The sequence below is a fragment of the Apostichopus japonicus genome, chromosome 10 (genome assembly GCF_037975245.1).
Source record: "Apostichopus japonicus isolate 1M-3 chromosome 10, ASM3797524v1, whole genome shotgun sequence".
In the NCBI taxonomy this organism is placed as follows: domain Eukaryota; kingdom Metazoa; phylum Echinodermata; class Holothuroidea; order Aspidochirotida; family Stichopodidae; genus Apostichopus; species Apostichopus japonicus.
Window position 1 is genome coordinate 4,722,181 of NC_092570.1, and position 18,289 is coordinate 4,740,469.

The window sequence follows — 18,289 nt, forward strand, 5'->3', positions numbered from 1 at the left end:
TAGCTTAGAACCTAGATTCCATCCAAGACACCCACAGACGAATGGAGTGCCCACCAATGACTAAAGCCCCCCCCCCTTATGGTTGGGGATAAGATCAGGAAAAGGGTTGGTCCTTTTGTTCGCTTTAGCACTATCAAACTTTGTCCGATTTTTTTGACAGCATAAATACATCAGTAACCTGTTAACCGAGCCCTTTCGGCATTTAACGTTCCAGATGTTTTGACAGTTTCCATTCATAATTTGTCAACAGACCGAAACAAAACATTTTAAGTTTAGCTTATCAATATAACATTGTCTGTAGTTCTTAAAGTATTAATCTGTAATTGAAAGACTACAGTATGAATATGCTCAGGTACATTGGCAGGAATACTTAAAGAAGAGGCCTTGGGTATTCTCGCTTCACCCTTCCCAAGCTCTCCAATCTGACCAGAGGTTCCTCATTCTACCTCCCCCCCCCCTCCCCATTCCCCATCTCAGTCCCATTATCTAATTCGTTAAGAACAAATTTACTATCAGGGTGTGACATGAATATTCAGTAGAATAAAATTCGCTTCAGCTTCAGCATTTGTAATGACAATGAGTATAGGGACTGATATTGAACTGTGCCTTATGACAAACTTAAGAGACTAAATCCACCTTTAAGACAACACTTTTTCACCATAGCACCAAGACAAATATTCGACTTTAAAATCTTATCACAAACTGGTTTTCAAATTTGGAATACATAATCACTCCAGCAATTAATTGTGAACAAATGTTTCACTCAAAATATAAAAAACAAACTTGGCAAAACTTTACAAAACATTACACATGTACATCTTAATAGTATTTAAGTATGAAGCAAAAGTTGATTTACCAGTCACTTTTCCGTCTATTCATAAACCCTTTCGGTTTACAGTTTTCTTTTACTTCCATTAGAGCGATGACATGACTCCATAGGTCTATGCAATGTATTTTACGGGTAACAATTTACCAAAGCACAACTAAAAATGCTGATTAGATAGTGGTCCGTGTACCGCATTGCAAACACATCGTCTACATATACCACAAACTAGGGGCTTACTGTACTCTTGATATCCCTCTCCTCTCACCCCCCCCCCACACCCCCTCCCACACTTACTCTCCTCATTATTGTATGTGCCGCCATTTAAACAATACGGCTTAACTAGGGAAAATGCAAACATTATGATGCATTCCCTAGAAATTTTAATAGATTTATTCAAAAGAGTCACCAACAATAGAACTTCTAATTATAACCCCCCCTCCCCTTCCCTGGTCCCCAACACACTCCCCTGGTCCCCAACACTCTCCAAGTTATTTTCCCTGTACTCATTATTTAGGAGCTGAAAACTGAAGTAAAACATCCAGTTAAGTTGTATGGCTCATGGCAGTTCTAAGAAGCAATTATCGGGACCCATTGAATTGCCCATCAACTTACATTTACGACAGTGAATGACTTTTAAAATCTTTGTAAAAATTGAGCTGCATTCTTTGAACAAAATGTCTTGGCAAGTATGTGGAAATACAGTATATACTATTGATATATCAGGAAAACTTTGTAACAATTTCATACATCAGAGTTGGTATTGTTGGTACCACGATTTTGGGAAATGTCTTTGCATCGATTTTTTTCTTTTTTAATAATTTTTTACACGACTACAGAGTTTATTTAAAAAGAAAAAAATAACCTCACTGTAGTTTGTGGGATAATTATTCATTTATTTATTTTTGAAAGTAAAGTAAGCAGAAGAGCAAACACAGCCTACAATATTATGAATGCATAGATTTGCACAAATACTTTCCATCTCTGACATACAAAGGCAATAGTCTTTTTTTTAATTTTAAATCTTTTTTTTTGATGCCAGCTCTTCATGAAGGATAGCGGTAGCGGCTTGGATGAGAATGAATTGTAACCAAGGAGACGAGGTTAACAGTAGCATCCCGCCTCCTCCTTCTGATAATCCTCATCCTGGTCTGGTTGTTGAAGGGTGATCGGTACTTCCACGGGAAATGTTGACGTGAGTTAAGGAACGAATGGCATTTTAAAATGATGACAAATGCAAAATGGATTCTAGTATGACAAAGAAATATAAACATTAAGTGTATCTCTGTTAATGATATATCAAACAGGGGTGGGGGAAGGGACGAGGTGAGGAGGGGGATATTGATGACCTTAAGAGGGAGGGAGGGAGGGGGGTAGGAATTGTTTTTGGATTTGAACTTGTGCCAAGTATTCCACAAAGAGAAACAAAATAATATGGGACTTTTCACATAAGATTGGATTTATTGGGTAAATGTTTGCCCTGTTATGGAATGACTAGATCACATAATGAGGCATCTGAACCCATTGGGATGTTTAATCAGCTCGAATTAAACTGTTTCAAGGTTGGTAAGAATAATTTATGAACAAAGCTCGTTGAAGAATATTACTATAATAATGTGGATGGGGGTGGCAGAGGCACAGATGATATCACAAAAACAAACACACAATACAACATGGTATAATGACAGACCAGAACATGTTCAACAAAGAGCGATTTAATTTATACATTACTACTAGTGTTCTGTTACTTCAAAGGAAGCCAATTTGGATAACATGTGCTTGCAACTCAGGCTGTAGTCAGAAGAATTCAAAAGTAATTGGCAAGTGAACCATCTTCTAGAAATTAAACAGTTAATAATGGTAAAAAAATAAATATATATCACGCACTAATAGTTTACCTTGGCCTGTGGCCAAATCCCATTCCTTATTCTTTTATTGGTGAATGGCATTTTACACTCCTGAAAATAGACCTGTATAATATGTATTGATATCAAAATATCATCCATGCCCTTTGTTGAGAAGGGCAGCAAATGTTGATTTTCATTCCAACCTTCAGTCTTTTCTACCTATCATGCATCCCTACCCATACCCTCCCACACCCATTTTCATCCTGTAATTATCAAGAAATAAATGAAAAAAAAAAGGCTAGACAAAAAGAAAGTTATTAATCCAAGATGATGTTAAAAAGAAAAAGAACTAGAAATATTTACAATTTGCATTACAAACTTTTGTTTATTTCTCATAAATATGTTCATTTAATTGTTTTTGCTAACAATTTATTTGCTTTATATTGAAACGAGCTTAGCTGATTGAAACAGGGTGGCAGTTTTTGACATTTCATATCTCTGTCACCAATATGTAACAAATTTTGAAGTAAGTGCTACAAACCAGCCAACATCACTTTTCTATATCCACTGTAACATCTTTGTTTCCAATCAAAAATACAAAATGATTTATGCTAATGTACTATTTGAATAGATCATACTTCCCTTTTTTTGGTTGCTTGATATAAAAAAGAAAGTAGGAAAAAAAAAATAGAGAGAAAATATCATAAAGTTGCAACAAAAAAATAACTTCTGACTCAAGAAATGGGAAATTAATTTCTGTCTTTGACAGGTAATCATTCCACTTAGATATTTGAAGAAAAAACAATCTTATATTTGAAGGAATATTTAAAATGCAACATAAAACAATGATTTGTTTTGGTTTCTTGTTTTTAGTGCCAGATAAATTTCCTTGTTTTATCATTAAATAAAATATTCCTTCAAAGGTTTACTTGTACACTTTGTACGCTCGCCTTTACCCTGACCAATGTATTAGGTGTTTAATAAAAGAGTAAAAGTCCCCCTGTCCTCCCCCCCCCCCGCCCCAGAAAAAAATACTTCCGGTTACCCTGAATTTGAAATGCCTCAGTGTCTAGAATCACAGACAAGAATAATTTGTAGGGCTGTAAAGGAGAGAGGACCGAGGTGTGTTGCTCAATGGATGAGGTGTAGGAGGCGGGTGTGATGGAAATAGGCTTAATTCATCATGAAATAAACATACCAAAACTGGAGACAAGGTTTGTTTTGGATTTTCTTGCAAACATTGATGCCATCCTCATTTCTAACAAATTAATATGTGGAACTTTGTTTAGTGTGTTTGTGTGTGTGATTGGAGGGTGGGGGGGGGGGGGAGAGTTTTTTCATTTGAATAGAATGAAAAGAAAGCAATTAATAGAAACTTGTACTAAGTTTTGCTCTGACTTTTGCTCTGACTGCTAAAATTATGGGCAATAAACTTGAGGACTTGATACGATACTAATGGACATAATCAGGTGCATTGTTACGCCGGCAGAAGTTTGCAGCCCGTTCAAAGAAGGCTAGATACTAGACAAAGCTTTACGTCCCTACAACCAAGCATATCCTCCTTCAAAAAAATAAGTTATAACGAAAGTAATACTAATAAAAGATTAGCACTACAAAAAAAAAAATTCCGCTAGAATCGAGGGGGCTATGCAAAAATTGAAAGAACCAAAATAGGTAGCGAAACTGCCACAGTATGATCAAGATGATGAGTATTTATTGAAAGTTATTCAAAGTGATTTTCTAGTAGGACAGAGAGAACCATCTGCCGATGGTGACAAAATTATTCAGTGGGGACTGCCTTGTTTAGTGGACATCACCATGGAAACTAGCAAACACTAACACTGTCACAAAATCATGAATAACAATCAAACATCTATTCCCAAACTTTTCAAAGAAATGCATAAAAGTTTGTTTGGATGAGAGTTTTGGAAAAGTTTGAGGCCATTTTAGAATATCTAGCAATGTTTGTGTTATTATGTAGTCCATTTATTAAGAACTGCCAAAACGAATCAATTTTAAAAATGTTTGATAGTTGGTGGGAGAGGACATATGCTATAGGAATATGACTCTAGGAAAAGTCATGGACTTCCCAAACTTTGACAAGCAGGGACAAAATAGAACTACTGTAAATTGTATCATCTTGTGTTAATACCAAGCCTCCACCTTCACCTCCTTCTATTGGGTGCTTCTAACCATCAATGCAATCAATACATTATTCTCTTGCCTCATAAAATCCACTACTAAAGATTGATGTCTACCACTTAATCAAGGGGAACTCAATGAACTTGTCTCGTCTGATTCAATCTCAATCGTGATCTCATTACCACAGGAAATTTCATTCCCTTCCCCTGTCTTTATTTCCTTCACTTTTAATTTCCTTTACACTGACATTTCAATAAACGATGCCAAGAAGTTAAGTTATAGCTAGAACATTTAAATTTATCTCCATTTTGACTGCTCTGATACAGAAAGTGTACATCGGCTACCGTTCGACGTTTCTTTGGCCCTTTTCACTTTTTTTTGTAAGAAAACGATGAATACGTGGCAGTTGATTATATCAAGATGCATATGTTTCGATTGATTTCATAGCTCAGGATATTGATTTTAATTTTCACTGATAAATCTTCTGCTCCCTTGATTTCTTACTGGTCCACAAGAGATATTCTGACATGTTAATATAATATCATAAAATATAAAACTTAGATACTAAATAAAGGGAAAAAGTATTTGACAAACTAATATGTAACAATGTATGCAGAGGAGAAGCACATGAAGTACAATGATCTCACTTGCCATGTACGATAGCGTAACTTCTGTGCTCTATGTGTTGTAAGTGTACCTCTATTCATTCAACCCTGTCAGAGAGATACAAGAACTTTGTATCATGCACAACACTTTACCTGCTACAGACTCTGCATTACCTCCATTGATACTCCTGAACTGGCCAGTTTTATCATAAAACCTTCAAAAACCCTGACCTACTTACCACTTAAAAAAGAAATAAAAAAAATAGCTGTTTGTAAACATTTCATGACTGGAATATCCAAGTTTTCTGAGAGAAATTGAAATGTATGAGCTACACTAACCATTAAAAGCAGAGTGTATGTTAGAAGCCGACTAGGTTTAGCAGTGACATTGTCTAGAATGTGATGGTCATTGTGCCTGACTATGTTGAGGAGGAATACACACCACAACATCAAAGGTACCAATCGAAAGTGGTGTGTTAACGGAAGCAATGATTCCGATAAGTTCCCACAGTTGAAATTTAGCTTACAGCAATATCTGTTTTTTTTAATTTAATTTAATGCACTAAGAATGTGTTTGTTTTATCTGAAACATCAATTACTTAAAGGTACAGAGTGTCGGTACTTGATCTAAAGGGTACCGCACTACACTTGATTATGTATCGTTCACTTTGAGCCTTGAAGTTGGAATAACTACACAGTATTCAGATCACAAAACCTGATGTCTGAGAGAGACAACAATGTTATTGCTTACAGCTTTGGCCCTAATGTTGATAAATGTAATTGTAAGTAGATTGCTGTGTTGCACAATGACACTACTTTGCAAGTTTTCCTCACATTACTTGAGACCAGTTTTTGTACACTATGTCATTACTAGAGAAGTGTACCTAACAACACTTTGTCTGTGGCACTCATAATACTAGACAAGTGTACATAACAACACTTGATGTCTGTGGTAAGGAATGACATTACTAGACAAGTGTAACTAACAACACTTGATGTCTGTGGTATAGAATAGCATTACTAGACAAGTGTACCTAACAACACACTTTATGTCCATTGGTACACAACCATATTCGACAAGAGCACCTCGATAGGTCTTGACCCTTTGCGGCATACACTTAACGATAATCGGTGACCACCGCTCTTCACGCATCTGATATTTACACGTATACTTACGTCGACTGGTGAGTGTGGTCGATAACGCTCAAGATCTATGGTACACACTTACAACACTTTTTACTTAAACAAGTTCTCTTGCTGCCACGAGTCGACGGGAGTCGTAAACTTCCACCGACAGACTCCTGGCCATTTGATCCATGTATAGTCTTTAATACAGGAGCTGCATGCAGCACAGATGCTTACGGAAGTATATATTCCAAAAAATAGTCCTTTTCATATTTCTAGCAAAATTTACAAAGTCCAGTCAATGGTGGTGGTAGGACAGTAGGACGAACAGTGACAAAATGGAACCAGCCAATGAGAGTGCACCAGAGATATAGAGCGTTTTTGACAATCAGCATGCACATGTTCGGTCTTGCTGCTGCGGTTCTTGCTCCGTCTGTTGCAGGACCACTTCTGTCACTGAGGGAGACATTTGGGTTAAGGAAATCACGACATTCAAACCATTAAACAAAAATATTAACGACTGTAAGAAAGAAACTCATATGCGGCTGAACGAAATGAGAGAAGAAAGTACTATATAAAACTATGTAAGAGAAACGACTAGGAAATAAAAAATATGGACTTGCCCCCCAACCTGTAGAATTTCACAAAATAAAAAAAGTTGATATTTTGTGTCGGATCTTACGTGCCACAATATGGACTTGCCCCCAAACTATAGAATTTCCCCCCCTCCCAAAAAAAAATTGATATTTTGTATAGGATTTTAGGTGCTACAACACGACGGTACCTTCATGTTCTACACTCAAACGAAATGAATTCTACTGCACTAGTAGCAATAATAGTGACATTAGACTCAAACCACAGAGATTTGCAAAACAAGACCAAGTTATGATCAGTGACCATATCTTATGGTATTGGTTTTGTACAGTCAATGAATTGACTAATTAGAAGTGCTCAATTACATTTAACCTGGATCAATCAGGGGTGGTGAGGGGAGGGGTTTAGGAAAACACAGATAGCAATAATGTTATGATTTTAATATTTCACAATTATTTTGACTTACATATAGGACATAATGCTGCCTTTTAACACTTCTATTGAAACATGCCCCCTTTCTCCCCCTGTTCCACCCCCGCCCCCCACACCCCGACAAAGGAAACATGCTATAAACTAATGCTCCTTCCATAAAAGAGGTTAGCAAAGCAAATGAAGACACCCCAATAGTATTCATCTTTACCCTCCCACTCCTCTACTATCCAAAGTCTACTGGAGCAAACTACTTTCCTGCAAACCCCACCCCCCCCCCCCGCCCGACCCTCCTTATGCCACATAAACGATCCATGGTACCCAAAGTGATATGCTATTACAAGTATATTGGATTTGTAAGCCTGTGTTGAATGTTTTTATATCACAAGATGGGAGCCCAACAGCAGAGTTCATTAAACCTGTTTAGTATTTATTCAATTAATTAACTATTTTGTATGGAGTATCGTATATAAATTTGTTATTAGATAGCTTTTAGTACCATAATTGTGCATAACTTGTGAAATAAACATGTTTTTTATTCCTTGCTGGAATACATCTGGACTGCTTGCAGCAGCAATATTGATACTTAATAATGAAATACAAAATAAAGTCTTAATCAGTGTTTGGATGCGATAAAAAGATATCGTCAACGCTGTCTGCCACATATTTATTTACCAAATGCATTTTCACTTAATCACTAATTTATGACTATTGGGTAAAACAAAGTCGCATATTAAACGCTATATAATACAATGAACACATTCCAAAGAGCACAAACCCATATCAATAAGCTATTTTTAAACCTTAACGACCTAAACCTTTGCAAAATTCATGGAAACTGTTATTTTTTTCAATTGCTTCATTGCCAGTTGGCCTTTCAACTACATTATTGAATCAGGGAACCCGAAGAATAGAACAGTAAAACTGTCTCAAAGCCGCATTAGCCACAATAATTACTAATTACAACTTTCAGTTTCCCCCCGTTTGTCTATCTATGAATCAGTTGATCGCAAGACAAAAATGAGTCGAGAGAAATCTTTGTTCGTCAGTAGCTGATGTTATCCTACCCTTGAGTTACTTAACCATGACAAAAATGTAGACGGCAGTTCCTATAAAGGGTATTAACTCATGCATACAAATGTAGTACACAGCAACATTTAACTTTGCATAATGCATATATATGGAAACATATAGAGTAGCAGGAGAAGGGCTTGGTCTGTGCAGCAGTGCAGAATAAGATATGCGACATAGAACACAGGGCTTGCAGGCTCTAAGCAGGCTTCAACACATCTTCTTCCTATTGGAAGGAAGGCAGCCACAATTTAGAATTTATTAAGTTCACATTCTTCTACAAAGATGGTTCATCTTTTAAGTTTGCTTTGATATATATATATATTTTTTTTGGGGGGGGGGGTCTTTTTGAGATACACAACTATCATGTTTTGCAGTGACAGGGCATTCAATTAAACTTTGAAAGCCCAAAGAGAGAAAAAGGAGGTTCTAGAATATAAAGGATCTAACCTGTCTTTCCTGACAACAACAAAAAATCCTTCTTTTGTTCAGAAGAGCATCAAAATAATGTAATATAATTCTTCCGAGAAAATTGGCTAAGGAAGCCATTTTGTTTTAAGCACTTTGCCTGATGAGTTGTTGATGTTATTGTTGCAAGCCTTTCAAATTGCCAGGTTGGAAGACCAAACATACATATATCTATTTACGAAGATACACAGAAAATGTGAGGGGTGTGGCTAACATGCAACAACAAGCAAACATCTGCTTACCTTGTAAAATCACTTTTTCTAATAATATTTCCGCTGCAGTTTTTGCCACTTTTCCCCCTGAAAGCAAACTAGAAGAACCCTAGGCTTAACCTGTGACACACACAAAAACCATACATTAACAGAGTAACATACGAAGCAGGAAAAAAGAGTGTTTGTAGATACCACTTGAAACAGTTTCTGGTTTAGTTTTCTGATTTTGTATTGTAAAAAGTTGTTGGGTAAACGACAGAAATGAATTTGATGCTTATTATTCCAGCAGGGGTCCTATTATATAAGACCCTGAGAATAATAACAAGTCCCTGGTTCAAGGTGTATAACTATGCTGTAACATCAGGAGGAAAAAGAGGGTTCAATTGCCCCTCCCCCCCCTCCCCTATCAACCCCACTCACAGCCACCCATCCTCTCGGATCTACTACATCTCTAAAACTCCAGCTCTTCTTCTAAACAGCAGCTGTGATGAAAGCAGATCACACAAAGGGAACAGAAAAACAAAACTACCATTAATATTAGGGTACAAATTGGGTGCTGGACAACATGGGGGATGAGGTCACAATTTTACCACAAATATGAACTTATTTTATGGTCTGTTACTAGATATGCATCATTATGGCTAATTATGATATTATTTTTCTTTTATTAAAGTTACTCAACAGGCATTGTGTAATGTTCTTCACAGCAGTTTTTGCTTGTTTGTAAAAAAAGGGAATAATTAAAAACAACATTGGAACCAGGGCTTCAAAAATGTAGCTTACAGAGGCAGGATCCAGGATTTTGTAAAAAGGAGGGGGTGTGTCCAAAGGGTTATTGAAGCTGATTCCCAGAGCTTGTCTCAAGTCCTTCCACAAAAGAAGATTACAACTCAAGCATGGAATGGTACATTCTGGAGTAGATTTAGACTATGCCATAGGTCTATAATTAGGTGCAAAATCAAGGTGGCTGAAATTATATCTCCAAGTTTCTCTTTGTTAAAGGGCAAAGCAACTCCCAACATCGTTACCTCCCCCCCTCCCCCCATAAGAGAGTAGAAACACCACCGTTGGTTCCATCTCTGATTTAAAAGAGTTTTAAATGTCAGCAACGCTAAATGGGATGTATCCTAAGTGAATTATTATAATGTGTTATTTTTAAATTCAGAGGATTTAACATGCTAAAGCCGAGGTCAGGCAAGGTCAAACAAGGGGTAAATCAGGGGGTTACTACTTCAACCATTTATAATCTACTCACTGAATCACTCTCACTGCAATGAAGACACAGGGTGCTAACCATCCTTAACGGATGACTATTGTGCAGAATTAACAGATTGGGACAATTTTGGTGTAAATAATGAACTTTCCATAGCTAATTCCATTTTCAAGGTAGTCAGTCGCCTTTAACATTTCTGGCAAGTGCCTTTACAGCTTACTTAATGCTGATGTTGAACCCCCAGTTCACTCCTAAATGTTAAATCTATGATTTAAAAAGTTTTTAAAAATATTCTTTGAACTTTACACAAAACACACTGAGCTGTTCCTGAAGCATAATAGGCAGTGGTTGATTACGACTAGAATTTGGAGATTGTTTTATTTTCCTTTTATATTTTCAATATGAAGCTCTACTAAGCTAGTTTTATTCTTCTTCAATAGCTACATTTAAGATTTCTACGTACGTTTGCCAACGACATGACGGATGCTGTCAAATTTGTGCACAGAACCAACCTTTCTTATGAGGATGACATAATAATTACATGAAGAAGATGCAAAGCATATACTTTATGTTTAACAACACACAATTGAAATTTCAAAGTTATGGTCACTTTTGATGGTAACACCAAACCATAAACAATGCAAAAACTTGAGTAAAGCATACAAGAGTTGGAGCTCAGTGGCAAAACAAGACAAACATATCTAGCTTTCAAAGTTTAGGTTCCAACTTCCCCATACAGTTTTACGTAAAGGCTGACTGCATATATATAACTATATATATATATATATATATCCATATACACACAATGTATCAAATATGTGTATATATCAGTAACCTATAGTAACACACTGGTGTCTATTTTCTGAACATTAAATCAAAGATCTCCCATTGACATAGTCCAAAAACATTAATTCAATGAGGCAGATGTGTCGGACAACGTGTAAACAATGTAAAAGTGAAACCAAAAGCATCGACACTAAAAATTTTCAAAAGGATACTGTCTCCTGGATTCTTATTGTCAGAAGTCTCCATGCCAGGCAGTGCAGCTGCTACCCTTCGGAAGAGCTGAGAAAGAAAGACAATAAATATCAAATCGATATTTATTATTATTTATTTAAAGATACAACATTAATACAATACGTAGTTTATAAGAAAAACAGTTTTGCAAGATGTTGCTTGCAGACAATCTAAATTTGTTTAAAACATTTTAAGTTTTCCTTTTACATTCCAACTGCTTTTCAACCTTAAAAAAAGAGTTTTTCCCCAGGTTTGGCATAAGGTCTGGCAAACCAATGCATTGTCCCTAGTAGAAAATAAAACTTCACTACTCTTTCTATAGAAAGTATTACAAAGTTTTAAATACTTAGTGTTCGACATACCTGTTTCACATTGTATCCGGCTTTTGCACTAGTTTCTATGAACATCACATTCAACTCTTTGGCTTTCCTCTCACCTTCATCTATTGAAACTTGTCTGTAAAAAAAAATTAATTAAAAAAATAATTAGTTAATTTAAAAAAATACATAAGACAACGATGAAGTCGTTGATGGTACTCCCAATGTTAAACAATGGATAATTGCTAACCTCTATGTACCTTCCAATCAAACAAATTAAAAAATACATTTTTCCTAACATTTTCCCCCAAAAACTTGACTTAACTCATTAATGCCAATAAGTTAGTTCTCTATTTTATCATAGGTCAACCATGGAACTTTATTACTCACAAGGAGCTTAGAATACATACATTATTAACTTGACAGTTTGCGTTTGCCTCACTACTTTAAAAGTCTTGACCCATACACCTGTCAAAACTCCAGACATGAGCTATACTTCTCACAGGTGATTCCGTGCTAATTTTCTATGTACCAGAGGCTGTCATACGGTTTACATAAATTCTTATTGCTAGCGAAGTCACGTGTGCCGGAGCGGGCGCTCCTGTGAGCCTCGTCGACACCACTGCTTCTCTAACCGTTACCCAAGAGCCTTCGGGGAATGTCCGGCCACTAACCTTTTGTCAGCCAAATCTGTCTTGTTTCCGACAAGCATAATGATCACATCACTACCTCTCTCCGTCCTCACGTCATCAATCCACTTTGAAGTTTGATGGAAGGAATTTACATCTGAGAAAAAAAAGAAAAAGATGACAATTAAGAACAGTATAATGAAGATTTCTAATAAACAAAAAATATAGTCACCTCACACTCCAAGACTGTAACATATGTTAAAATAAGTGCTCCCCTTTTAGGCACAATTTTGGAATATTTTGACATGAAGTTCATATCTTATGCAAGAATCTTTGCTTTTACATCAGTGGTCATGATTCATTTTTACACTGAAGTTTAATACCATCTGTAGATCATATTCACTTTTACTTCGCTGTACAGTTTATACTTAAACTGTCAGACAATTGCTTACATATCATTGCACTACTATGCTCAGTTATCATCCGGCTAGTTCATCCCATGAGCATACTAACCGAATCAGTATCAAACAATACTTATGAGCAGTTTTCTAGAATCTTTTTCAGAAAACCAATCAGACGGGACAAATTTTTGTCCATTCTGTACTGTCATGTCCCACTTCATGGCACTTGTATGGACAGTGCGAGCAGTACCAATCTCACGTTTTCCATCGGGCCAAGGTGAGGAACTGCTCGCACTGTCAGTACCAGTGCTTTGAAGCATGATATGGGAATACAGTATAGAGTGGTATTAGCATTAGAGACAGATCACGTTTAGGAACTGTTTGTACTGTCAGTACAAGTGCTTTGAAGCATGATATGGGAGGACAGTATAGAGTGGTATTAGCATTAGAGACAGATCACGTTTAGGAACTGTTTGTACTGTCAGTACAAGTGCTTTGAAACATGACATGGGAAGACAGTATAGAGTGGTATTAGCATTAGAGACAGATCACGTTTAGGAACTGTTTGTACTGTCAGTATAAGTGCTATGAAGCATGACATGGGAAGACAGTATAGAGTGGTATTAGCATTTTAAGCAATTGTCCCAACTGGCTGCAGGGAACGGTATCACCTGTCATGATGTAAGAACAACTCACTTGTAATGTCATAAACTACAACAGCCACTGTGGAATCACGAATGTAACTTGGAATTAAGCTTCGGAATCGCTCCTGCCCGGCAGTGTCCCATAACTGCAGTCTAACAGTTCTATCTTCAAGGTACATGGTCTTGGAAAGAAAGTCTATACCAATAGTTGCCTGAAACAGAACAAATTGATTTTGACCACATCAGTTAACTAAGTATTGTGACTACCTATAAAATGTTTCTCTTAAATGATGCTAAATATTTATTTTATTTTTTCATAAATTTCAAGATTCAATAATATGGCTAATTGGTCAGCTATTGAAATGTAATGATAGCAAAAGCATTGTCAATATAAGGTTTGGCACAAAAGAACCATAACATTTTATAAGAGCCTTAAGTTCAGCCCCTTAACAAGCTACTCAAAATTTTAATGCTAAAGTATTCCCTGTTTAAAGTCATGATAAGTGTTCATAAAGAAACAATGCTAGCAATTCAATCACTACATCTCATGGACAGTTCAATACATACCAAAATACAAAGAAAGTGACATTCCTACTCAACACTTTTAACCTTAAACAATCCCTGATAACTTTTGACCTTTAGCTAAGAAAGTGCCTTTTACATTCGACAATGATTACAAATGGTCCTTCATACGGTTTGGCCACTTGCTACAAAGATGTAGCCTTTTACATTCAACAATGATCTCAAATGATCCCAGACATCTTTGGACCACTAGCTACATGATCTCAAATGACTTCAGAAGTTCAGATAGCCTACTGTATGGCCACTGTCAATAAAATGTTGCATCACAATAGTTAAATTAGAGTGTTCCTATTCTTCTTCTTGATCCCGAGACTAGTATTACAATGCTAAGTGTACTGTAAACTTGATTACAATGGCAAAATAATCATCTAATTTAATCGGATATTATAAACATATCTAGCATTTTCTCAGTACAAAATACAAAACATGTGGGGGGAAGGGGACAATTCATGTCGGGGGGAGTGAGGGGTCCTGAGTTCATCCTCTTCAATAAGATAAACTGCTTTGCAAATTCAATTAAAATATGTCCACGCACAGCTGTATATGCCAACATCACATGTCTTTTTTGGTGTAAACACACCTGCTGGGTTCACTCTTACTTTCTTCTTTCTATAGACATTCTTAACCGAGGATAATGCACCTTCCAACATAGCTATGGTTATCCCTTTAAATTTAATTAGAAACCATTCAAGCGAGACAGACAAGGTCATGCCATTCTGTATTTTCTGTCAAAATTTCAGTTCACTTTACGACGGATCATAAGACAGGTGTTAAAATGTTTGTTCTACTGAAATATTGGATCACCCTTTACACGAACTGACCAAAACTATAAACTGAACTAAATTTTTTGATGAAATATTTTTCATTTCTCTGCCAGAATAAGGTCTAACCATTCATGATGAAAAGATGAGATTTGCAAGCAAAGTTCATGGCCAACTATACAAAAGTTAGAAATTGTGTGAAGTAAACCACACCTTGTTATGACTTCAGGAAAGTACTGTAATAACGAATTGCTTAATCAGAAAGAATAGAAAAACTAAACAGGGCCTTTCAATTTATATTTTATTATATATATTCTCCAATTTCTTTTGAAAAATCTATCTTCAAGCATAGTTGTCCTGTTGTCTTGACCAGGGGTGCCAGAGCAAGACTGGGGAGAGAAGGGTGCCCAAGGGGCAAATCCCCCTCCCCCACCCCAAGCTTTTTGGTAAACTTCAAAGGTACACCCTTTTCATAAAGAAGAGTTTCCTTTTTCTATAATTAAACAGTGATCTTTTGTTAAAACATAACAAAATTAAAATTAAAATGTGTCTTGAAAAATATTCAAATACTGTAATGTGTTGTACATAATATATGTTTGGAAGTAACTTTGTATTTTTTCCCCCTCAAATCAAAGTCACATGTCCCACTACTCTTGAAATTTGTGATTCACCCTTATTCCCCCTCTCCCTCCAACACACACCCAGATTGACAGCTTAAACCCTCTTCTGCTACCTCTGTTTCTGACATCATCCTTCTTTTAAGTCTATCATCCAAAAGACTAATTGGTTGTCAAATACATGCCTAGTTGAATTAGTTACACTGCAAAGGCAACAACAGTTATGTCTTATAAATACTGTAGATACAGCAACTGTGGCTGGATGTTCAACTTACCTGATATGTGTTATCAAAGCTATCATACATAAATCTGGTAATCAGAGATGTTTTACCAACTGCAGATAAAGGGGAAAAGGAGATACACATAATGAAACACTTGAATTGCTTAGCCCTCCCCTGAAACAAGAAAAAATAATTATTTCAAACTGATAACCTGTGGGTTTTCATACAATTAGTGAAAAAGTGTACAGGCAATTAGGCAACTAAAGAAAGGCTACCAAAGAAAGAAACTGTGGCTAGCATTAGGTCTAACAGGTAATATTAAAGGTAATATTACGTATAATTTAACAACACTAGTAAGAGTCATTAACATTTGGCTAGCCTTAAAGAAAAAGTTTTACTAGTCTGTATTGTTCTCTAGCCTATTTAGGCTAGCTCAAAATTTTGTACTGGTTGATTGCAACTGAAATAGTCTAGCGTTCGGACATAATCAGTCATAAGGACTAACAAGGTTTACCTTACTCCCGGCCTGAGACAGAATTAATCGCGTTAGCCTAACTTAGCCCGAGCCTAACTTAACATGTATAAATGTTGCTAGGCCTAATCTTAGGATAGTAATTACGATTCAGACTTTGACATGGGAGCCTACCATGAAGAGATGTCTGCAGGTTCATTGAAAATAACATTAGGCTACATGGGTGGACCCGGCGAAATTCTTACCACTCTGTTCTCCTAAAAATACAAGCTTAAATTTTCTTAAGGGGTTTCCGAAGTCTCCCGAGGACGACATCTTCGTTCTAGTTATTGTTTCAGTCTCGAACAATCTCGACGTTACGCTTCTTTCCTAAATATTGTCGTATCTGATTTCTCGTTCAGGGGTTCGTCTGAGTCACAGGCCACGTACGTACATCCACCACAAATAAATGTACGCTATTTACAAGTGTTATACTTCTTTCATATTGAGGCGGGTTTTGCATATTCATATATTTTGTGTATAGCGACCACATCCTCTCCCGGTTGTACCACAGACCATACAAGCTACATTTCCCATACATACAAGCAATGGTTCGCAGTCAACGGGCAAAGTAACGACCCCTCCCCCAAAACAAGAAAGAAAGAATATACAACAGCTCAAAGTATTGTAAGAAGGAGTGTTATATTTAAGTGTGATGATGCAATAATGTACACAATCTTCATCTATACCGTACTGGGCCAGGGTATTCTTTAGTTGTTATACAACTTAATAGTATGAGATGACCATCTTCAGTTTCCAATGGAAATGTTTGTATAATGGAAGTTATAGTTTTTATAAATTTCACATCAACAGGAACCAGAACTAAAGTCATTGAAATTTTGGTAATACTTTCTCTGTTTTGTCTACAAACAGTGGACGAAACAGTAGGTTGTCCCACGTCGATAAGTGATGTACTGGATATCGGAAAATATAGCCTGAGGAGAGGGAAGTTGCAGGCTTATACGCTAGAATTTTTTTGGGGGGCAGGTTGCACAAAGTTGTGCCAATTTCTCGAGAGCTAGTTGCAAGTGTAAGGCCATCATAGATCGTTCCATGCTGCAGTTGTGAAAATAACCCGTTATGAATCAGCAATCATTTATTGAATTGGATGTTGGATATATCAGATTCAGAAAGAGATGACAACAGCGATACTTTCCCCACGTTCAGAGGGGTAGATGTTAGAAAACACCAATCAATCTATCCCACTCAGATTTTGAAAGACATTTTGAACCATAAATTATAGTTATTCCTGTACTATTCAGGCGCGTATCCAGGGGGGGGGGGGTGTTGGGGGCGCGCCCCCCGGTTAAGGAAAAGAGGAGAGAAAAAAAGAGAAGAAAAAAGGGAAAAATTAAGAGGGGGGAAAAAGAAAAGGAGGAGAGGAAGGAAGGGAAAAGAAAAAGAAGAAAGAGAGAAAAAGAGGGAGTAAAAGATAAACGCCAAGACCTCGGGAAGAGAAAAAGGAACAGTAATAATAACAGCGCTGATCCCTATTATATACACAGGGTAGCCAGTGACAGATCGAGGATTACGGAGGGGACGTACGCCTCACCCTACCCCTTACACCGACAACTCCATATTTGACGTTCCATTTTTCCTCTCTCACTAATGTATCTATATATATACTATATATGGTCTATATCATAACGCGCGTGTGTGTGTATGGACGCCTTAACAATTGTACAATTGTGCTATGGAACCAACTGTGGCTGGTCTTGAACTCAACCGAGTCGTCGGGGAACATGACGCATGACGCCCCCCCCCCCGAGCAAATTTTCTTTATGATATCGCTAGTAATTTCAAAATAGACAATGATTAGATGCAACTTACAAGACATGGGAAATGTCATTTCCAGCTACACGCCTGTTCGAATTTGTAAAGCAAAGAGCAGATATCACATCATATCAGTGACCATGAAAATGCATGTTCCATGATGAACAGCCTTAAAACTGTCTATGTGTGTAGTCAAAGGCGTAGGAGCCCAATTGGATTTGGGGGCTGTAACGACTTGCCCGAAAATATATACAAAATTTTTCGCGCGCACCGCGCGCGTCCATAAT

General features: G+C 36.8%; 2 protein-coding genes across 2 annotated transcripts in view; one reads left to right on the forward strand and one right to left on the reverse strand.

The window, feature by feature from the left end:
* Window positions 1-18,289, forward strand: part of LOC139975173 (homocysteine S-methyltransferase YbgG-like) — a 170,559-nt gene that overhangs the window by 35,744 nt on the left and 116,526 nt on the right. The window lies entirely within an intron of this gene.
* On the reverse strand, window positions 3,036-16,637 carry LOC139975184 (ras-related protein Rab6). The gene is made up of 7 exons (XM_071982870.1): window positions 16,436-16,637; window positions 15,773-15,831; window positions 13,590-13,749; window positions 12,538-12,649; window positions 11,909-12,002; window positions 11,528-11,594; window positions 3,036-6,998 (listed from the first exon to the last, which is right to left on the reverse strand). The coding sequence occupies exons 1-7, from the start codon at window positions 16,503-16,505 to the stop codon at window positions 6,931-6,933; spliced, it is 630 nt and encodes a 209-aa protein (XP_071838971.1). The 5' UTR covers window positions 16,506-16,637; the 3' UTR covers window positions 3,036-6,930.